This window comes from Centruroides sculpturatus, unplaced genomic scaffold (genome assembly GCF_000671375.1).
Source record: "Centruroides sculpturatus isolate CEXI.00-Female unplaced genomic scaffold, Cexi_2.0 scaffold294, whole genome shotgun sequence".
In the NCBI taxonomy this organism is placed as follows: Eukaryota; Metazoa; Arthropoda; class Arachnida; order Scorpiones; family Buthidae; genus Centruroides; species Centruroides sculpturatus.
In genome coordinates this window covers 505721-530357 of record NW_019384468.1, presented here as the reverse complement: position 1 = coordinate 530357, position 24637 = coordinate 505721, and the positions used below count along the sequence as shown (strand labels likewise).

The following is a 24637-nucleotide window of genomic DNA, read 5'->3' as shown; positions in this document are numbered from 1 at the left end:
AATTTCTGCTTTATCACGTACAGACGTCGTAGAAATTGCTCCTTTCTGTTCGATGATTTAATTAATTAATTTCGCTGCGAAGTGTAATCGAAACACACGAAACGGACACGCGGTTAACTGACTTTCGAGCCACCCCGCGTAAATACAAGTAATGTCGTTATACAGGCTTACATAGACAAAATTTCTACACGTGGCTCAAAAGTCAGTTAACCGCTGTAGAGGGATAAATTGCTGCGCTACTCAAAATATTTTATCGCTAATAAACATCAAAAATTGCTAAATGCATCCAGAACGTACGGAATAAAACGTTGTTAACTGACTTTTGAGCCACCTCTCGTGTAACTTGTTTTATAGGAAAGTATATAAATTCGTTAACAAATCTATTATATAAAGTGGCCCAGGAGTAGGTTAACCATTAAACCTCCATCTAATTAATGCCTAAGATAAGAGAAATTTAATTTATAAACTTTATTATATTCGCAACTGTATCCGGAATGCGGTTAATTTATTTTTGGGCCACCCTGTAACTTATATATATATATATATATATACATTTTGTACGTAAATTACAACACTTATAACGAATTCGTATGCACACACAAAAAAACGCGTACAGTTAACTGATTTTTGGACCACCCTGCGTAGTGTAGCTTCTGTAACAATAAACACACTGGCGTAGTTTATTTTTCTAATGCCAAAGGTGTAAAATTTACGTATTTATACAATTATTATTATATTTTAGACGTTATAAACACTTATAAACACTTGTTTATCTGTTTCAGAAGGAAGAAAGTGAAAGCAGTGATGCGTTGTACGGTTTCGCTTATGGTAGCCAGGCTTATAAATTCTATCGTAAGCTCATAGCTGTAAGTTTATTTATTTATTTTCTTTAATTATTTTTACTGTAAACAAACGAAAATCAATTCAGTGACAATAAGACTTTATCTATAAACTAATTAAATGGAATTTCATACAAAGAAGAGCCACAATGTCTTTTATTTAATGTTATTAAAAACTTACACGTCGGAGAATTGGGGAGTGAATTTATGCTAATTTTATTAAGAAAAGTCGCAAATTTTTGCTCATTTTTCTATTTTTTTTTCTTCTTATTTCTTAATTCTTGGATTTAATTAATTTCGAATTCTCCGAGGTGTAATCTTTACAAGGTTTACCCATCGAGATTTTATAATTAACGCTAATTTCTGCAAAGTTTCCCAATAAAATTCATTAGTTTCTTAATAATTAATTGCAAATTAATGAGTTTACAACATTTTTTCGGGGTTTTTGTTACGTTATATCCGGGTTAATCGCTATATAGTTTACAAGTGCCGTATTATTTTTATGTAATTTTAAACTACTCTTATGTTAGATTATTTTAAATAATTTATTCCCTGGGAAATTTTATAATGGTTTAACACGCACTTTGAGGAAATTCTTCTCATCCTCAGATGCTTCTCTTCGACGTTATCTAGGAATTTAGAATTAAATGCTGGATAGCTCCTGGATAAATGTTCACTAGCATCATCTGAGGATGAGGAGGAGCTCCTGTTAAGCATCATTTATCGTCTGGATGCTGGAATGAGATGTTGGATGATTCAGCGCATCACATAAGCTTTTTTGACAGCTTCTTGTTCTTAATTTTCTTTTAAAAAATACTCATCTCCACCCTCAAAACTAAGTTTTTTTATCATCTTCAGTAAGCGCACACCGTTCTGAAGATAATATAAATAATTTTATATAATAAAATCGTGTGGAATATTTGACACTTTTACCTTCAAACTTATTAGATTTCCTAATTAATTTTCACTCATATCACACCGTACAGTATTAATTTATACGTGGGTAGAATATACTCGGAGTACACGGGGTGGCCCACAAATCAATTAACCGTTGTAAAGTCTTAAATTTCCGTCTTATTGAAATATTTCCTTACTTCAACTTTTACATTATTCGTAACATTAACCGGTTAACCGATTTATGGAACACTCTGTGGTGTTTATATTTGAAATTATGTTAAAATAAATTTAAAAATTCATATATATATATTTTTCTTTTTTAAATTTTATTTTATCCTTCGAAAAACTCTCGTTTTCCCTGATTATTATTTCTCTTTCAGTTTGTAACTCTATCATGAAGGAACCTACTTTTTTTTCAAATTGCTTTCTATGTAATTTCTTCGAATCTCCTTCCTCTACAACTTTAGAAACTTTATCATCTTGCTATAATTTTACTCAGTTTTTTTTCTTCCTTCTTACTTATTTTCCTCTTTTGTTTCCTATCTTTATACCTTGTTATATGATATTTTAGACTTGAAGAATAAATCCAGCACCGACACTTCTAGTGTATAGATAAGGGCTATATATAAAACGTGTGTTGTGTATAACTTCCATTTGTTTTCCTACAGTTAGACACGTCTTAATAATCAAAAAAGCACACATTTCGATGCGTAATTGTACGTAAAACTCGTCGTGTATTAAACAGACATTAATCAAGGGTAGTGTCTCGTAAAAAAAACGCATTGAAGGACTATAATTAATCTACAGTACGCTCGTAAAATAGATTATCTTCTCAATAATAGATAGAAACAAACAGCTTAGTTTTATAATAAATAATTTATTCGTCCCTGACGTGTTTAGAATTGCCAATTATTCATATTTCGATTGTAATTAATTGAATTTTTCAGTTATTCTAAGCATAAAAATTGACTAGAGAAACGTCCTCTTCTTCTTCTAAAACTAAAAGCACAGAAGTTATTAAGCTTTAAAGTGAGTGAACAAAATCGTGCTACCCCCCACACACACTAACACACAGAAAATCTTCCCCTAATGTTTTTGAATTTCTCTACGTTTTAAGATTTTCCGAGCTCAAAATTCGGGGCCATTTTCTGATCTATGGCCATACTTTCACCTTCGTTTATTGTTCCTCGTGATGTATTGTGGAATAAAAGGGTGTTTACACTTGCCAATTATTCATTTTTTATTGAAAATTATCGAATTTTATAGTCTCAAAAGCTGATAAAATATCAAAATTAACACATTTTTGGTATAAAAATTGCTGACTAAACGTCTCTTTCCATGGAAGTATTCGCGAATAAACGTTTATTTTATGTAAAAAAATAAGAAAATAAAACGTTTTTTAACGTTTTTACATTCAAGGTTGTAATATTGGGTCAATAAACTATGCAGTTACGCAAGGATAATATAACTAACATTTCACTGCTTGATAAAATTACTTAATTACCATAACCCGAATATTTAGTTTCCCATGTCTGCATTATGGTACGATAAAAACTCGTATTACGATAATTATAAAAATAAAAACCATTAATTAAATTATTCCTTTTGACTAAATTACAGATATAGATTTGTGGCATGTGAAATAGCATTTACGCTCTTATATTTTATGAGGTGTTTTGATACACCTTGTGCACTTACTATAAAGTTTTATGAGGGCGTTCGACTTTTACTTTCGAATTTATACCTTCCTCTTATACGAATTTATTATGAAAATGAGAAATTCTTGACAGTAAATTCATAATTGATGAGCAAAATTGGCTAGTTTTCACTTAAACGTAACACATTTCTTTTATTAGCCAGTGTTATTTGTTAATTTTCATAGATTCTAGAAGGAATTTGGCTTGTATTTTCGAATTTACACCTTTCTCTTAGGCGAAACTGATATGAAAGTGTGAAATTTTGTCCGAAATTCTTTAAATTAAGCAGGTAAACTAATGCTTAATCGCCAGTTTTAACGTAGACGTAGCATGTTTTCTGTATTAAGTAACACTTTACAAGTAATGTTAACGTTTTTTCGTAGATTCTAGAAGGCAAATTTTCCTTTTATTTTCGAATTTACACGTCTCTCTTCGGCAAAATTGTGAAATTTTGTCTAAAATTCTTTGAATTAAACAGATACTATTGGTTAGTTTTAATGTAGACTTAGCACGTTTTCTTTTTTAACTAATACTTTACAAGTAACGTTCACATAGATACTAGACCTTCAAAATTTGAAAGACGAAGACAGTTGCGTATACAACTGACACGAGAAAACTGACTTAACACCCTTGACTCGACGGGGACTTTAATTCGTGCAATTATAAACATCGATTAAATTAGTCTGTCGTCCAATTTGTTGAAATAATGATGTATTATTTTAGAAAATTACACTTACACCAGCGTGTTGACTAACAATTAGTCACATTTAACATCCTTATTACCATACGTATCGATAAAATTTTACTGTGGAAGTACAGTGGAAGGAAGGAAGTGACACGAACGGATGTTCGTCGTTTCAACAGAAATGTCACTAAAATATATTATCTTGTGTAACTCCTCTTGGTATAGGATAGTTAAGAAGGGTGTCCGGTATTGGGATGGGAAAAAATGTATTGTGTGAAGCATTCTCTCACGATTTCGCAGCTGTTGTTTCAATGATGCGTCATAGTTATAATTATAAGAGATTTCTACTTCGGTTCAGGATGTATTTAAATATGACGCATCCGAATTTACAGATTTATACGCCAATCTTTAATGTATAAGCGCGTAAGAATGACTTTATACACGTAATTGTGTTACGAAATGTTTAATTTATAAGGGGATTTTTAACAGGAAAATCTTTTGTTACTTAGGTATGTGTTTCGCAGTGTGACATCATTTTGTAGTTGTATTTCTTAAAGAAAATATGTTCAATTATCGAACGAGTGTTGAACTATATTTAGTGACATTGTTTTGTTTATACAGTAAACTTATACTTTAAATAAATAAACTTAATACATGCATGACACTGCATGTGACTCGTCACCTCTATTACGTCGTATATACTGTATATATATATACAATATAAGTCTCCCTAATAATAGGAAAATAGGAACCATGTATTTTTACTATGACCTTTCAGATAAGCCACATCTTGAAGGTCCATAGTATAATGAGGGATGTTAAGAGAACAACGAAAATTACTGATACGGACTATTTCAACTTATGTTTATTAAGTTATTTTTTCTTTAATCACTCCAAAAACATAATAAAATCATCGTTTTAAACGTGATTATTTTTATTCTGTGTTTTTTTTCATGCTTTTCACCAAGGAGGAATGAAAATTAACATAAATTTTTAGGTATAGAAACCAGTAAGGGCTCCTAAGTTTTCTCCTGGCCGAGGAAAAAAAATCTCCAAGTTTTCCTTTCGTTGGAATTTGTATGCGTATACAGACAATGCAAACACACAACATGCAAACATACAACACACACAAGACATCACAGCACAAATACAACACACACAAGACATCACAGCACAAATACAACACACACAAGACATCACAGCACAAATACAACATACACAAGACATCACAGCACAAATACAACACACACAAGACATCACAGCACAAATACAACATACACAAGACATCACAGCACAAATACAACACAACAGGCAAACGTACAGCGTAAACAAACACATATACAATACAACATAAATACACAACACACACACGATTTCGTTATTATAAAATACAATAAATATTTATGAAGAAGGTCATTCATCCTGCAGAGGAAAAGGTATGAAAGGCGAAAGATCACTTCCTAATTTTTCTGTTCATCAAACTCAATTGATTTAATTACAAACCTGTTCGGGTTAGATCCTTTTTATACGCGTACACTCCAACAAGAAAAAAAAACAAACAAAATTATACGCCATTTTGATTTTTTAAATTTTTTTTTAACGCAAATTATTTACATTATCTTCACTCTAAATCTAAAAATAAACATTCCTACAATAATTAGAATTAAATCTTATCGAGTATATCAAATTAGCCTGTGGCGTGTTTATATTTTAAAATAAAATTTTAAGTTGANTTACATTTATTGATCCGAGTATCTACAATAATGAAACTACTAACACAGCAAACAAAAGAAGAAAGAAAATTACTCGTGTTTAATTTAAGAGGGGGTGGGCTTTAGGGGTGGTCGGGAGACCCCACAGTATTTTTTCTAAGGTGTAGAAAAATATTCATGCCAAATTTGGTGAGGATAAGTTGAACGGTTTACAACACATTACCTGACAACCATGTAAACATATATACATACTTTAACTATATATATACGTATATATAATTATTAAATAAAACTATATGAATAATTTATATATATATATATTTATGGAAAAATATTTTAAAAAATTGATTTTGTTTTACTTTAAATTTCATAAATTTTATATAAATTTTTAATGATATAAAAATCGTTATTACATAAAATTTTTATATTTTTTTTCTTTAATTTATTTTAAATCTCAAAATTTACATCAATTAAAATAAAATTACAATAAAATGTATATTTTATTATACAGTTAAACCTGTAAACAGCGGACATATAAAAAATGGCCGTCGTTTAGAGGTGACCGTCATTACAAGGTCGACTTTAGATATTGTTATTAGATTAAATTGCATAAAAACATTATATTTTTAATGGAAAACAAATAACTTTATTTACTTTAATTTAATAGAAAATTTATTATAATTATATAAAATAATTTTAAAAAAAATAATTATATATATGTGTATATTTCTAGGCAGAAATGGAAGTAAAGCATTCAGAACATGGAGATTCCAGATTTTCAATTCCTAAACCATCAATAATAAAATTTAGTTTAGGTAAATTATCAATATATTATATTATTTGTTCTTTTATATAAATAAATAGCAATTTTAATATATTTTGTATTATTGAAATTAAGGAATATTCATGTATTATATTTTAAAACATCCAGCAACCAGTTGCGTAACGTTCCCGGAAAAAAAGTTAAAATTGTGTGTGGCGCCATCTGTTATGAGATTTTATTTTTAAAAAAATCTTTTGTGTATTATTAATTATTAAATAGGAAAGGCTTAATTTTCAGGGTGGGGATGAGTTTTACAAAAAAATGTAAATGCTAACAGCGAGTAAAATCTTCATTAAACCCGACCCCACTGTAGATATGAGAAATGACCTCCCTTTATCTCCCAACCCTGTTGACCTTTAACCACCAAAATTTAACAGCATCAATCCCCCTAGTACTCAAACGTAACTGCAAAATTTCAGAAAATTTGGATAAAAGGCACACGATTTGTTAAGCTACAAAGTGGATGAACAAAATCATCCCCCTCACACACTAAAATATCCATACATACAGAAAAAGCCGTCAAATTTTTTTTGCATTTCTCAACGTCTCAAGTTCTCCTGAATCCAAAAAATGTAAAAATATTGGAGGGAGGTTATTTTGTTTGACCGATGGACATACTTTCCCTGTGTTATAACTTATACAACAGCCAGGAAAATAACAATAAATTATAACATTGTACTGTATTACATTATACTTTTTCCGAATTTTTTTCATAAATTAATTAATTTTAGAAGAGAAAATTTATACTTCAAAGATTTAAATTGTGTTTAATTAATTAATTAATTAAAACTTTTATAAAATTAAAGCCTCACACAGATCTCGCTTCTGTTTAGCGAGTTTGTTATGTATGAAATTATGAGCAGGACTTATTTATGCATAAACTACAGCTTAATGACTTACAACTTTAATGGTCTCACACTAGGAGTTTAGATCCTTATTCTTTTAAATTTATCATTATTAATATTATTATTATTATAAGTGCCTTTCGTAAAGTCGTAACTAGGTTAAATTCTTCCCTGATTATCATAGTTTGAATGTGGTAACAATTTAGGCCCAAATTTAACTCATTTTACTATCCCAGTTGTTTTATATAACAGAAAGAAAGTATGGTAATAAGGTCATTTTTCGACGTTTCAAGGGCATGAGCCGTTGGCCCTTGGCTCTTGAAACGTAGAAATGGAAAAAATTGGGAGTTTTTTGTATGTATAATGATAGTGCGTGCGGGAGGGCATGATTTTGTTCATCCACTTTGAAGCTTAGTAACGCCTGTGTCTCTTGTCGAAAATTTCTGAAATTTTTGACAAGAGACACCTGAAAAATTTCAATTTTTTAGAAGTGTGTAAGGGAATTGATGCTATTAAATTTTGGTGATTAAAGGTCGAGGGGTGGGGAGAGAGCGGGGGTCGTATCCCATGTGGTCGGACTTAATGACGATTTTATTCGTTATTAGCATTTACAATTTTTTTTTGCTATAAAACTCGCCTCTTATCCTCAAAATTACGTTTTTTTTTTCAGTTTTATAATAATTATTAATATAAAAAGTATTTAAAATAAAATCTTGTAACAGATGGTGTCACATACAATTGTAACTTATTTCTTGCTGGGAAAGTTATGCAACTCCTTGCTTGATTTCTTTATTGCTGATACACTTTATATTGCAAACAGATAATTTCTTGAAATTTTTAAAAAATAATATATAAATATTTATCTTAAATTATCAAGTGATACAACAAAAATCTTGCGAGTTAATTACCTCTCCTCTACACCTTATTGGATTAATATGTTACCTCATAAATTGCTTATCTTCCAGTTTTATAACGTACAGTACTTATATTATTTGATATTTTTTGAAGTTAGAAAAAAGAAAATCCCATTTGTTGCGTGTCACACAGCATCACTCCAAAGCTTGCATCCGTTAGTATCTAGAGAATGGGTTTTTCCATTGTCTGCTTGTATAAAATAGCGAATATTATAATTACTCGTACAGAAAAGGAGCGTACAAACACAGAATAACTTCATCTTTATTCAGCTTATCGCAGCACTCTCGTTTGTTTTTTTATAAAATTATACTTTATAATGAATTTGAAGAATTATATTTAATAAATAGCACTAAAATTATATTTTTTCTATGGAAATTATATAGTAAATTATATAATACTTTCTCTTAAAATTGTGATACTGATACCCTCGTTGGGAGAAAATACTTTTGTATTGTTTTCTTTAAAATTAATCATTTTAAACAATTAACGTAATAAATAAACAACTTAAAATTATAAAAATTAATTTTTTAATTTTTACTAATTAATAAAAACAATGGTCATAGTAAACTACAATTTACATTTATTGATCCGAGTATCTACAATAATGAAACTACTAACACAGCAAACAAAAGAAGAAAGGAAATTACTCGTGTTTAATTTAAGAGGGGGTGGGCTTTAGGGGTGGTCGGGAGACCCCACAGTATTTTTTCTAAGGTGTAGAAAAATATTCATGCCAAATTTGGTGAGGATAAGTTGAACGGTTTACAACACATTACCTGACAACCATGTAAACATATATACATACTTTAANAGAGAGCGGGGGTCATATCCCATGTGGTCGGACTTAATGACGATTTTATTCGTTATTAGCATTTACAATTTTTTTTTGCTATAAAACTCGCCTCTTATCCTCAAAATTACGTTTTTTTTTTTCAGTTTTATAATAATTATTAATATAAAAAGTATTTAAAATAAAATCTTGTAACAGATGGTGTCACATACAATTGTAACTTATTTCTTGCTGGGAAAGTTATGCAACTCCTTGCTTGATTTCTTTATTGCTGATACACTTTATATTGCAAACAGATAATTTCTTGAAATTTTTAAAAAATAATATATAAATATTTATCTTAAATTATCAAGTGATACAACAAAAATCTTGCGAGTTAATTACCTCTCCTCTACACCTTATTGGATTAATATGTTACCTCATAAATTGCTTATCTTCCAGTTTTATAACGTACAGTACTTATATTATTTGATATTTTTTGAAGTTAGAAAAAAGAAAATCCCATTTGTTGCGTGTCACACAGCATCACTCCAAAGCTTGCATCCGTTAGTATCTAGAGAATGGGTTTTTCCATTGTCTGCTTGTATAAAATAGCGAATATTATAATTACTCGTACAGAAAAGGAGCGTACAAACACAGAATAACTTCATCTTTATTCAGCTTATCGCAGCACTCTCGTTTGTTTTTTTATAAAATTATACTTTATAATGAATTTGAAGAATTATATTTAATAAATAGCACTAAAATTATATTTTTTCTATGGAAATTATATAGTAAATTATATAATACTTTCTCTTAAAATTGTGATACTGATACCCTCGTTGTTAAACGCACGTTGTATAATTATTAGCATTATAAAAATATATTTAAACATGTATAATACTCTTAAAATATAAAAAGGTACTGTAAAGTTATATGTCAGTTTATTTATTTATTTTATTTAACAATGAACATGTGATTAAAAATTAATTAGTTATTAAGCAAACACATTTTGGGGATGTTATTTATGATTATAATTTTATCATTTAATAAGGTTTTGATGTGTTTTTGTTTTTGTTTTTTTTGGTGTTTATTTAATATTTTTGGATAAAACAAATATGTTGTAGATAATGAATACATGAAATTAAATAAATGTAGACAAATAAAATGAATTGAATAGAATTAAAGAGAAGAAACTAATTTAAAACGATAAAATGTTAAAAATAAATAATATTTTAATGTTAAAGGGTGCTTTAAAATCATTTTTGATAAGTGTAATCTTGGTCTTCATCTAGTTCTAAAAGTAAATTATTCTAATATAAGCTTTACCATTGTAAAAGTGTTGCAGATTTAACAATATATATTCATTGATAAACTCGGTAAATTCGTATTATTTTTTACATACTGAATGATCAAATACTCACCTATTGTAATATTATAAATGTTATACACAATTTGACGTCATCTGTAATGAAAAGTGACGTCAAACTGACGTAAAAATCCTACAGTAACAAAACAAACACGCCTAATAGATAATATACCTTTACAAATTACCATTCGATTTTAAAATATTATTTTATTAAAATAAATAAATAATTGATAAATTATATTAATTTATTATTTCAGGTGGAAAAGATATGCCAGAAAATATCTCTCCTGATGTCCAAGAACAGTTAAGACATTTCTGTAATTTAGTCGCATAATGGACCGTCCCTATTATGAATCCATGACCCTCTTTGATCAAGAAGGATCATGGATCCATAATATGGAATCTAAATTTGTTCCTCTAAATTAAGATGGGATTTAAATTAAATCCCATTATACAAGATGTAAATTTTTACCACTAAATTAAAATGGGACTTAGTTTTAAATTTCGTAATAGTAGATCTAAATTTGTGCCCATAAATTAAGTCTGGATCTACATTAAATCCCATTTTATAGGATTTATCAGGTGGACTATAATTCTTACACGCAATCCTTATCCATTAAACATAAAATATAATAATATATTTATATTAAAGTAAACATTTATAAAATTTACTATCAAAAATCCTTTAAAATTAGATGGAGAGTTGCATTTTATAACTTTATTTTCTTCTATAAATTAACGTTTAATCTTTAATAACTTATAAATTCGATCCGTCCGGATATACGACGCCAGTTAAGCAGCAGACGTTCATAAATTTTGTAGAAAAAAAAAACAAGGAAAAAGTTTTTAAAAAAACGAATAAGAATGGAGGGCTTATAAATTAAAATAAATTCGTAATATGCATAGTCATAAATTTTAAATTTTTTCACCAAAAAATAAATAAAAAATACATTGGCTTTTACTCCGTGAAGCTTGAAATTTGTAAAATGAATAAAAAAAGTTAATAAATAATTTAAATAAGGAAATCTCCTGTTAAATTTATACGTCGTAAAACCGGATTTATAAGTAAGGAAAATGATTTCATAAATTAAAATAACGGAGTTAGTTATTTGAATTATTAATTTTGTTATTTCTATAGAGTAATTTCCTTATAAATAAGAGAAATTATATTCATATATTCTTATATATTATAGTAGAGATTAGCTATAAAACTTTCAGTATTACAATAGAAGATGAAGCACGTTAGCTACTTTATTATGTAGGGGAGCTTTTTTTTATATAAAAAAAGTTGCAGCACTTAAAATAACTTAGAAACATTTACGTAGTGTTTGAGTTTGACAGGACACTTAGCAATTATTTATCAGGTAATCTCCTTTAAGAGAAAGGTTTCTAGTTTAATACATTTGTCACCCCCTAAAGTTTGTGGTAAAGTATATGTCAGAAGTTAACCACATATTCCATCATTTTTATCGACGTGTTGAAAATACTCGATTAACTTTTCTTCGCGTAGTCAACTAATTTTTTCTCTACGTCGACTTTTCCATCAAGCTTTCATAAATACTATCTTGATGTATCTTTCAATCATCTCGGAGGTGAAAAAAATACATTAAAAAATTCAGCAACGAGTTGCTTAACTTTCCCGGAAACATTTAAAATTGCGTATAGCGCCATCTGTTACGATATTTTAATTTTTAATATCGTTTTTATGTTTTTTAATTGATATAAAATAGCAAATAGCTTAATTTTCAGGGTAGGGATGAGTTTTATATAAAATTGTAAATACTAATAACGAATAAAATCGTCATTAAGTCCGACCCCACTCGAGATATGACAAACGACCCCCTTTATCTCCCCATCCTAGCGATCTTTAACCATCAAAATTTAACAGCATAAATCCCTATAAAACACAAACCAATCTGCAAAATTTCAGAAATTTTCGACTAAAAGCACAGAACTTATTAAGCGTGCCCCCTCACACACTAACATTCATACATACAGAAACCCCCCAACATTTTCGACGTTTCGAGGTTCTCTGAATCCAAAAATGTAAAAATCTTGTAGGCCCATTTCTTGATCGATCGCTATACTTTCCCTCTGTTATATGGGAAATTAATAAAAGAATTTTTATAACAGTTGATTAAGCACTAATGAATTTTTCTGCTGTAGACTTGATGTTGCTGCTGCTCAACGTAGGAAACCACTAGCTGTTACTTTTCCTTATTTTATTACCAGCATGACTATGTTACAGTTCCTTATAATGATTATAATTTCGTCATCTGGTGGTATGTAACACTTTATTTATGCGTATTATTTTAATTGTTATACGAAAAGTTTAACTTTGATGGAAGAAAATTTACATTTCTTTCAGGTATAGCGCCTGTTGGACTTCATCCAGTTGTTGAGTTTTTGCTTGATGTGGATACTTTTAGCGGTCATCAACCCATAGATTATTGGCACACTCCTAATATGTGGATTGGACCTTCAAAAAGAAGTTTAATAAGTAAGTATTTAAAATAAGTTCAAACATTTATGCAAGTAAATAAATAAAATTAATCAATTTTTGCCACACTTATGAATTACTACATGTATTATTATAGTCGATCCCCTATAACACTGTTGATAATTCCGTTTTATATGAATTCCAAGTTGTACGAGTCACTTAGATTTTACAAATACGTGTGCCGGGCTGTGAACGGCACTGTGTTATAGGGGGGTCGACTGTATTATTATATCTTCTCCTAAGTTTTCTCCTGGCCGAGGAAAAAAAATCTCCAAGTTTTCCTTTCGTTGGAATTTGTATGCGTATACAGACAATGCAAACACACAACATGCNTTGATAATTCCGTTTTATATGAATTCCAAGTTGTACGAGTCACTTAGATTTTACAAATACGTGTGCCGGGCTGTGAACGGCACTGTGTTATAGGGGGGTCGACTGTATTATTATATCTTGTACTGTAAAACAATCTGATTCTATTTTGAGGTGTGTGAGTAGGAGTGTGATTGGATGAATGGGTGTAAATTATATGCAACCTAATCATACAGTTCACATTTCAAGCATTAGAAGCAAATTAGCATCCTTGATTGCTAGCATCTAAAGCATGGGAGGAGCAAGTTAGCTTCCTTGAATGTTAGCATCTGAAACATTGGTGGTAGCAAGTTAGTATCTTTGAAGGGCAGCATTTCAAGCACTGTTAGTAAAGTAGTATTTATTAAGCATATCAAGTTACGGTTGAAACTACCTTCAACTATTCTGAAGATAGAAAGAAAATACAGAGAGAATTTTAAACCCATGTTGATATAAACTTGCATAATTATTGATGTCAAGACAATGCAAAAAACGTCAACTATTACATAAATATAACCCAAAGAGTATTTTATACATATTTGGATAACTGCACATGAAATATCTTTCATATCATCATTGTAATATATATAGCCTTTAAGAATAATTTATTACAGGCTTCTCATAAATTATTTACTACTAAAATTGTATTAATTAATAAGACAATGCATCTGAAGTCTTGTTTGCGACTTAAAAACTCCTTTAATATAATTAAAATTTCAATATTTAATAATAAATAACCACTGTAATGAATAGTTTTTTTTTATGAAAATAAATTTAGAAGTTAATCTCCATTAAAAATGACCAGTTAATTTAGCTTGAACTATCGAGAAATTTAGTAAAAATATTACAAAAGATTAACTTATTAATCCTCTTTTTGTGTATTTCGAAAAGGTAATCAGGAATCTTTCGTCGAAAATAATTAATTAACGTTACAAGTAAAACAGGAGACAATTAAATTTTAAAAGTAGAAAATTCATTCACAATTTCAACAAAAAAGCATTATATGTATAGAAATATCTGAATTTAAAATATTTAATTAGTAACAAACCATTACATAATTCCCTTTTATGAAATTAATTTACTGCAATGTAAAGTAATTATAATTGAAAAGTGCTAACAATAAGTCTCCAAAAGTATTATTTTGTTTTATACTTGAAGCTATACATTTATTTACTATTCATTCTAAGAATTATTTCCTTCCTCCCCCTAAATTTACTTGAAATTTAGAATAATTCTGCACATAAATTAATTCAAATTACAGGAATGGTCTCGATAGATATTTTGCTAGATTTTATACAATTTTTATTTGATTATAACTGGTTTTCAGGATGTTCTTATATATAATGTGATAAACCATTCGTTTGTCTGTTCGTTGCATTTAAATATATTTAGATAGGAGTTTTATCGAAGTTTAAGTACAGCTCTTTCTCTTAACAGAGATGAACTTCATTGAATTTAAACATAGGAATGATCTGTGCTTAAGTCTAAATAAAAATGAAGTGTTCAAGCACAGGTCTTTATTAAAAACAACATGAGATTTTGAAAAAAAAAAATTATTTTTTTCCCTTCCCTCATTATAATTGGCATACATTTACTCCACTTAAAGGCAGTTGGAATTTATAGGTCTAGAATTTTTTCAAATGCTTAAAACTTTTATATAATGAAATTTATATAAAATTTACTTTTCATTAATGTTTTAAATACATTTTATCACTAGAACACGGCGCTGTGTATACACCTTGCATGAGAAAGGATGCTACTATCATCCACGATCTATTGAAACAAGGATTTTCTGTATCTGATCCTCTTGGATGTTGCTACAACGATTTAAGGAAAATAGCAGCGACAACAACCGAGAACGAGTGTAAATATTTAAGTGACGGTAAGGTTTATCATTATGTACAATTTAATAAATTGTATTTTTACACAAGAAAAACAACTAACAATATTCGAAAATTGTTTTACTTCCTTAAAATATCGAAAAGGGTCTGTCTGCGTGTGTATATTTAGCCGTTTGGGTAAAAAATTAACTCGAAAAATATTATTGAAATTCTAACTTTATTGAGATCTGTTTTTTTTATGAAAGAACAATAAAAATTCTTGAATTATTCTAGCGATTCCTTCTAAGAAATACGCTTATCAAATTGATTTTTAGCTTTAAATTAAATTGCAGATCTTTTTTCGTTGTGTTTTTTTAAGATTTTGACATTTACATAAAAAATTTCTTTGAATGAATTAATTTATTAAAAATTCTGTTTTTTTTTTTACTTTTTTTATTTTAAATCTTATAATACATAAAAAAAATTATTTATATTATTCGACGGTTCGTCTGGAAGAATTTAATTTTTATTTATTAATCAATATTGCGTGGCGTTTCAATATACATAGTGTGAGAGGGGATTTCTCCTTCAGTGTGCGCGTCGTTTTAGTATGCATCCTGTGAAGGGGTTGTCTCTAGTATGTGTCATGTGAAGGGTGATGTTTTCAATATGCGTTATGTGATTGGGGATATCTCCATTGTTCGTGTTGTTTCAGTATGCTTCATGTGAAGGAGTGTCCCCTTCATAAGGCATAGTATGAAAAAGCTGTCTCCTTCAGAATGCGTGTCGTTTCAGTGTTCATCATGTGAAAGGGGGTGTCTCCAGTATGCATCATGTATCCCTTTCAGTATGTATAGTGTGAAGAAGCTGTCTCTATTAGTATGCATTTCGTTCGTCTTTTATGTCTCATTTTAAGTTAGTACATAAAATATGAAGGAAGTGTTCTGTAACTATAATACGAACATTTTGTTGATTATATTACAGACGGTGCAACATGGGATGTAACAAGATGTACTTCTGTTATATACTCCCGTATGAAGCACGTGCTAAAACCATGCTGCTACGGTTTACTAGGTAAATGCTTTCTTACTAATGAAATCGAATGCCAATTCTTGCATGGAAGATGGCATCCACATAAAGATCACTGCATGGAGGTACTGTACATATATATGTATATTCTAAAAGCTTTCGAAGCATAATTCTAAATAATAATAATTGTATTTTGCTTATTAGGTGAACTGTTTTGCATCATTTTGTGGTTCTTTCGGAATTACTTATCCTGAAAAGGGAATCTCTTTCATACCAACCGGCATTAGACAAAGTTGGAGATTTATACTACCGGTTTTCTATCACGCGGGATTTATACATTATTTTCTGGTTTCAATTTTGCAATGGATTATCGGAAGGCCACTGGAAGAAATGATTGGTTGCGTTAGAATTGGTTTAATTTATATCCTGTCATCGTTCGGTGGTAATCTAGTAAGTATTTTTAAGCTTTAAATAAGAAATTAGTTTATATTGTTTCGATATGAATAGCGTGAAAGCGATATCTTCTTCAGTATCTTTTATAAATTAAGTTAGAAGCGCTAATAGAAGCAATATTTTAAAAACATCCAGCAGAGTTGCTTAACTTTCCTGGCAACATTAAAAATTTCAGTGGCGCCATCTGTTACGACGTTTTATTTAAAAATGTTTATATTTTTAATTATTATAAAATGGCAAAAAGCTTAATTTTCGGGGTAGGGATGGGTTTTATAAAAAAAAAAAGTTTTAAATGCTAATAACTAGTAAAGTCTTCATTAAGTCTGACTTTCATCGAGACACACGACTCCCCTTTATCTCCCCACCCATTCACTTTTAACCACTAAAATTTAACCGCATCAACCCTGCTAACAAGCAAACCTACCGGCAAAATTTCAGAAATTTTGGAAATTCCCAAAAAGCACAGCGTTATTAAGCTGCAAAGAGGGTGAACAAAGACAGACAAATAACCTTTATTAGATCTCGACACCGCTAGGCACAATCGGGAATGCTGTACAAGATATACATTGAAGATCGTTGATGACACAAAAAAAGCAGATAGCCTATATAAAAAGTAATAAAATATAAAAATAGAAACAAAAAAAAGTAAAGTGCTCAGCACATACACTAACATTCATACACACAAACCCCCCAACATTCACGACGTTTCGAGGTTCTCCGAGTCCAAAAATGTAAAACTCTTGTAGGGCTATTTTTTGACCGATAGCCATCCTTTCCCTCTGTTTATATATAACAGAGCGAGAAAATTAATAATTAAAAAATTAGAATATTACACGTAGGATAAAAAAAATCACGCTGTGGACGGGAATAAATAAATACTCATCCACGCGCATTTACTGATGTTTATATTCACAGTCGCATAAGGTAGTGTTTTCCAAGGTTTTACCTTTACATTTTTGTACCTTTATTATTAAAAAAATAGATCTTTTGCAAACTTTCTGAATGCAGAAATTATCACAGCTTGAATTGGAGAGTTTATTCGAAGTATATACTACTAACAATTAAAAAGAGAACAACAGGCAATCAAGGACAAATGAAATATATAATTTGTCGAAAACACATACAGTTAAAATAATTCGTTATTATTGTATTTTTATTTTTTTCCCGGCTGTTATATATAACAGATAGGACGTTTTGCGATTGATCAAAAAATGACCCCATTCTCAAGATTTTTACATGTTTAGATTGAGGGGACCTGAAACATTGAGAAATGCAAACTAAAATTCGGGGATTTCTTCTGTATGTATGGATACAGTATTAGTGCGTGTGTTTGGAGGGGCACGATTTTGTTCATCCTCTTCGAAGATTAATAACTCCTGTACTTTTTGTCGAAAATTTCTGAAATTTTACAGGGAGTTTTGCGTATTAGAGAAATTAATGCTGGTAAATTTTGGTGGTTAAAGGTCAACAGGTTTGGGAAATAAAGGGAGGTCATTTCTTATATTTCGAGTAGAGTCGGGTTTAATGAAGATTTTGCTCGTTATTAGCATTTACAAATTTTTGTAAAACCCATCTCTACCTTCAAAATTAAGCTTTTTGCCATTTTATTATAATTAAAAACATACAAAGTATTTAAATAAAATATCGTAACAGATGACTCCACACGTAGTTTGAAATGTTTCCGGGAAAGTTAAGCAACTCGTTGCTGGATCTTTTTCTATATGTGTAGATATTAGTGCATGTGGCAGGGAACGATTTTGTTTACCCACTTGAAAATTTTGCAGGGTGGTTTACAGGAAAATTTTCATTTAACTGGAAATTTTAACTAACAACTAAATTAATCTTCATAGATTAAATTTAAATATTATTAAATTATTCATAACTTTCATATTTATTTACAGGCAGCTGGATTTTTTGATCCACGAACACCACACGTCGGTGCCTGTGGTGCAATATCGGGCATACTTGCCTTACATTTATTAGAGATTATTGAAGGTTTCCGTATCATCAAATCGATCTCAAGAGAGATTATAAGTATAGTTTTGATCCTGGTCTTACTCTTGATTGCTGGAACATTTCCTTTAGTAGACAATTTTGCTCACGTGGGTGGATTCTTGTATGGTCTCCTGCTTGGTATCCTGACCATGCCTCACATCTGTTTCGGAAGAAACACATTAGTAAGAAGGAAACAGTTGGTTATCGCATCGAGTGTCGTGTTGATATTGATTACTTTATGTATATTTATTGCATTTTATGTCATACACGATACCAATTTCTGTACATCTTGCCACAAATTCAGTTGCATCGCTTACACCAGTACCATGTGTAACCATACCTTTGATTTGGACAGTACTACTTACACTCCTTAAAAATTTATTCGTAATTTATACCGTTACATAATCATTTTAAAAGTTATTTATGTAGAAATTTCATTATACATTAATAAAATTCATTCGTTAAGCATTAACTCTTAATTCTCCATGAATATTTATGTGTATTATTATTATACATTTTTTTATCGATTTTTTGTTTTTACTGAGGATTTAATCTTAGTTTTAAATGTCAAATAATATTTAAATCAGAGTTTTATCTTAAACAGATTATGTAAAAAAATGATATTATAGTCTATTCCAAGGAAGTGGTTTTAAATATCAGGGAAAAATTCCACTTTATGGTTAGAGAACAGAGCAAAAAAGAGGATTTTTGTACATTCAACTTATCTGTTACTACAGATCCACTTACTTTGCTATTCATGGGATGGATTTAAAGCGCTATACAAACTTTGCATGTATAATATACTTTTCTAATCTCCATTCTAATCCTATTGCATAATACAACTATTCTTTTGTTTTAAACTTTTAAGAACTTCATTTAAAGTAGTTACATACTTCTTCTATACGCTGATACATTTTTTTTTCATTATGTAAAAGTAAATTGAAGATAAGAGAAGAGAAAAGTTTAGTGATTACCTCACTTGTAGTGCCCACTACTATTTTTTATCTCAATATTCAATATGGATTACTTCATTTTTACTGTTCTTCATCTCAATACTTAACACTTCAGTGAATGCCGCCTCTCACTAGAATATTAATAATGAATAATTTGTAAATTATTCCCGAATATTTAATATATAAATAACTTCTATTTTTACTTTCCCGACTGTTATATATAACAGAGGGAAAGTATGGCGGTTGGTATATATATATATAAAATACCAAGAAAGGGGCACAAAACTTCGAAGAATTTTATAAAAACTTGGAATTTTTGAAAATCCAATTTTTGTGTCCAAATTTTTTGGAAAATTGTATTTTTATTATATCAAAGTATGGATTTTATAACGTTAAAATCGATACTAAAAATCGATTTAACTGCTTTATAAATCGATTATTGATATAGGCTAATAATTTCTATTTTAGATAGAAAAAAAAATATCTTACAGACTTTTTAATGATTAATTGAATAAATTAATTTAGAAAATTGGCGATAATTTTTTTTAACTTTTTTTATTTTAAAATAAAATTTTAAGTTGAGTAATTTGAAAGGAAAAAACATCAGAAGCACATAGAACATACCAAAATGATCTTATTACATACAATAATATATAATCTCATATACAGGAGGGTCCTTAATTAAAGGTTCTCTATTCAGAGCACTTTTTAGCTGATTAGCACCAAAGTTTGTACACAGACTATGCAAAAAATTTAGTTCAAAAACTTTTTCTAGAAGCGCCTTACATGAAAATACACAAAACAAAACACAATAAGTAACGAAGACCAACCTTAAAATGGCATTTTAATCTGTAATTTTAAACATTCCGAATAAAGTCAAATGTTCATAGCCTTCAAATTTTACACCCGATTTACGCGATTTTCAGGTTGCAGACTTATATACAGTAGACCCCCCTATAACACGGGTTCATAGAGTTCGGATTCCTATATCACGGCGACAAAATTGCGACAGTATTCGTACAAACACGCTAAAAAAACTCCTATAATTCGGTAAAACGTCATCGCCGACTCGTGTCGCGACAAGATTGGTCGAATCTAGACAATAGCGGATATTGTACAAACCGTCGAGTTTAAACGAGCAGCGGATCTACTAAAACTACTAAAAATTTATATTAATGATGTCTCCAAAGTTCAGCGAATTTTTCGCAAAAAAATTTATCAAGAAGCACGCGAGCGCCATTCGATGACAAGCTCCACGACGAAAACAAGCTTAAGCAATGGCATAGTCGAACGGTGCACACTCGCTAAATAATCCTATAATTTTTTTTGTTTATAGCATAGTTTATATGGATTATTCCCAAGAAATTATACGTATTTTGGAAATGTTGAGTCGAATTAGTCTAAAATCGATTAATTTTATGGAAGAAACCTTTCAAACAGCCGTAGTCCATAAACTGCATACGTGCCGGGCTGTGATTGGCTGGACTCGTAGAAAATGGATTCATAAAAACCGGAACGTATCTACCGTGTTATAGGGGGGTCGACTGTATTCCCATTATTGTCTGTCCGTCCATCCAGAACGGAGTTAAATGGATAAAAATCGAGAGCATATATAAAAAGCTTAGGGGCAGAAGGATTAACTATATACGAAGTGTCTATCTTGACCGNTGAAGATAGAAAGAAAATACAGAGAGAATTTTAAACCCATGTTGATATAAACTTGCATAATTATTGATGTCAAGACAATGCAAAAAACGTCAACTATTACATAAATATAACCCAAAGAGTATTTTATACATATTTGGATAACTGCACATGAAATATCTTTCATATCATCATTGTAATATATATAGCCTTTAAGAATAATTTGTTACAGGCTTCTCATAAATTATTTACTACTAAAATTGTATTAATTAATAAGACAATGCATCTGAAGTCTTGTTTGCGACTTAAAAACTCCTTTAATATAATTAAAATTTCAATATTTAATAATAAATAACCACTGTAATGAATAGTTTTTTTTTATGAAAATAAATTTAGAAGTTAATCTCCATTAAAAATGACCAGTTAATTTAGCTTGAACTATCGAGAAATTTAGTAAAAATATTACAAAAGATTAACTTATTAATCCTCTTTTTGTGTATTTCGAAAAGGTAATCAGGAATCTTTCGTCGAAAATAATTAATTAACGTTACAAGTAAAACAGGAGACAATTACATTTTAAAAGTAGAAAATTCATTCACAATTTTAACAAAAAAGCATTATATGTATAGAAATATCTGAATTTAAAATATTTAATTAGTAACAAACCATTACATAATTCCCTTTTATGAAATTAATTTACTGCAATGTAAAGTAATTATAATTGAAAAGTGCTAACAATAAGTCTCCAAAAGTATTATTTTATTTTATACTTGAAGCTATACATTTATTTACTATTCATTCTAAGAATTATTTCCTTCCTCCCCCTAAATTTACTTGAAATTTAGAATAATTCTGCACATAAATTAATTCAAATTACAGGAATGGTCTCGATAGATATTTTGCTAGATTTTATACAATTTTTATTTGATTATAACTGGTTTTCAGGATGTTCTTATATATAATGTGATAAACCATTCGTTTGTCTGTTCGTTGCATTTAAATATATTTAGATAGGAGTTTTATCGAAGTTTAAGTACAGCTCTTTCTCTTAACAGAGATGAACTTCATTGAATTTAAACATAGGAATGATCTGTGCTTAAGTCTAAATAAAAATGAAGTGTTCAAGCACAGGTCTTTATTAAAAACAACATGAGATTTTGAAAAAAAAAAATTATTTTTTTCCCTTCCCTCATTATAATTGGCATACATTTACTCCACTTAAAGGCAGTTGGAATTTATAGGTCTAGAATTTTTTCAAATGCTTAAAACTTTTATATAATGAAATTTATATAAAATTTACTTTTCATTAATGTTTTAAATACATTTTATCACTAGAACACGGCGCTGTGTATACACCTTGCATGAGAAAGGATGCTACTATCATCCACGATCTATTGAAACAAGGATTTTCTGTATCTGATCCTCTTGGATGTTGCTACAACGATTTAAGGAAAATAGCAGCGACAACAACCGAGAACGAGTGTAAATATTTAAGTGACGGTAAGGTTTATCATTATGTACAATTTAATAAATTGTATTTTTACACAAGAAAAACAACTAACAATATTCGAAAATTGTTTTACTTCCTTAAAATATCGAAAAGGGTCTGTCTGCGTGTGTATATTTAGCCGTTTGGGTAAAAAATTAACTCGAAAAATATTATTGAAATTCTAACTTTATTGAGATCTGTTTTTTTTTATGAAAGAACAATAAAAATTCTTGAATTATTCTAGCGATTCCTTCTAAGAAATACGCTTATCAAATTGATTTTTAGCTTTAAATTAAATTGCAGATCTTTTTTCGTTGTGTTTTTTTTAAGATTTTGACATTTACATAAAAAATTTCTTTGAATGAATTAATTTATTAAAAATTCTGTTTTTTTTTACTTTTTTTATTTTAAATCTTATAATACATAAAAAAAATTATTTATATTATTCGACGGTTCGTCTGGAAGAATTTAATTTTTATTTATTAATCAATATTGCGTGGCGTTTTAATATACATAGTGTGAGAGGGGATTTCTCCTTCAGTGTGCGCGTCGTTTTAGTATGCATCCTGTGAAGGGGTTGTCTCTAGTATGTGTCATGTGAAGGGTGATGTTTTCAATATGCGTTATGTGATTGGGGATATCTCCATTGTTCGTGTTGTTTCAGTATGCTTCATGTGAAGGAGTGTCCCCTTCATAAGGCATAGTATGAAAAAGCTGTCTCCTTCAGAATGCGTGTCGTTTCAGTGTTCATCATGTGAAAGGGGGTGTCTCCAGTATGCATCATGTATCCCTTTCAGTATGTATAGTGTGAAGAAGCTGTCTCTATTAGTATGCATTTCGTTCGTCTTTTATGTCTCATTTTAAGTTAGTACATAAAATATGAAGGAAGTGTTCTGTAACTATAATACGAACATTTTGTTGATTATATTACAGACGGTGCAACATGGGATGTAACAAGATGTACTTCTGTTATATACTCCCGTATGAAGCACGTGCTAAAACCATGCTGCTACGGTTTACTAGGTAAATGCTTTCTTACTAATGAAATCGAATGCCAATTCTTGCATGGAAGATGGCATCCACATAAAGATCACTGCATGGAGGTACTGTACATATATATGTATATTCTAAAAGCTTTCGAAGCATAATTCTAAATAATAATAATTGTATTTTGCTTATTAGGTGAACTGTTTTGCATCATTTTGTGGTTCTTTCGGAATTACTTATCCTGAAAAGGGAATCTCTTTCATACCAACCGGCATTAGACAAAGTTGGAGATTTATACTACCGGTTTTCTATCACGCGGGATTTATACATTATTTTCTGGTTTCAATTTTGCAATGGATTATCGGAAGGCCACTGGAAGAAATGATTGGTTGCGTTAGAATTGGTTTAATTTATATCCTGTCATCGTTCGGTGGTAATCTAGTAAGTATTTTTAAGCTTTAAATAAGAAATTAGTTTATATTGTTTCGATATGAATAGCGTGAAAGCGATATCTTCTTCAGTATCTTTTATAAATTAAGTTAGAAGCGCTAATAGAAGCAATATTTTAAAAACATCCAGCAGAGTTGCTTAACTTTCCTGGCAACATTAAAAATTTCAGTGGCGCCATCTGTTACGACGTTTTATTTAAAAATGTTTATATTTTTAATTATTATAAAATGGCAAAAAGCTTAATTTTCGGGGTAGGGATGGGTTTTATAAAAAAAAAAAGTTTTAAATGCTAATAACTAGTAAAGTCTTCATTAAGTCTGACTTTCATCGAGACACACGACTCCCCTTTATCTCCCCACCCATTCACTTTTAACCACTAAAATTTAACCGCATCAACCCTGCTAACAAGCAAACCTAC

The 24637-nt window shown here is 29.6% G+C and overlaps 2 protein-coding genes across 8 annotated transcripts in view; both read left to right on the top strand.

Annotated features, from left to right (window-relative positions):
* LOC111621102 (inactive rhomboid protein 1-like) overlaps positions 1-19180 on the top strand; it is a 43848-nt gene extending 24668 nt beyond the window's left edge. For all 7 annotated transcript variants that reach the window (XM_023363165.1, XM_023363167.1, XM_023363164.1 and 4 more), the window contains 9 exons: positions 783-866; positions 6564-6645; positions 10809-10854; positions 12718-12833; positions 12920-13051; positions 15117-15281; positions 16204-16373; positions 16453-16698; positions 18603-19180. In XM_023363165.1, coding sequence (XP_023218933.1) covers positions 783-866; positions 6564-6645; positions 10809-10854; positions 12718-12833; positions 12920-13051; positions 15117-15281; positions 16204-16373; positions 16453-16698; positions 18603-19070 — 1509 coding nt within the window. In that variant the 3' untranslated portion in view covers positions 19071-19180. The remainder of the gene's footprint in view (positions 1-782; positions 867-6563; positions 6646-10808; positions 10855-12717; positions 12834-12919; positions 13052-15116; positions 15282-16203; positions 16374-16452; positions 16699-18602) is intronic.
* Positions 19181-22630: 3450 nt separating this feature from the next.
* On the top strand, positions 22631-24246 carry LOC111621089 (inactive rhomboid protein 2-like). Its single transcript, XM_023363150.1, has 3 exons — positions 22631-22793; positions 23716-23885; positions 23965-24246. The coding sequence occupies exons 1-3, from the start codon at positions 22655-22657 to the stop codon at positions 24229-24231; spliced, it is 576 nt and encodes a 191-aa protein (XP_023218918.1). The 5' UTR covers positions 22631-22654; the 3' UTR covers positions 24232-24246.
* The last annotated feature ends 391 nt before the right edge of the window (positions 24247-24637 follow it).

Bases quoted from the DNA above. Each gene is read 5' to 3' on its own strand.
- LOC111621089 (XM_023363150.1), top strand. From the start codon at position 22,655: ATGAGAAAGGATGCTACTATCATCCACGATCTATTGAAACAAGGATTT. The intron at 22,794-23,715 runs GTAAGGTTTATC...ATTATATTACAG, and splicing joins GTGTAAATATTTAAGTGACG to ACGGTGCAACATGGGATGTA. The intron at 23,886-23,964 runs GTACTGTACATA...TTTGCTTATTAG, and splicing joins ATAAAGATCACTGCATGGAG to GTGAACTGTTTTGCATCATT.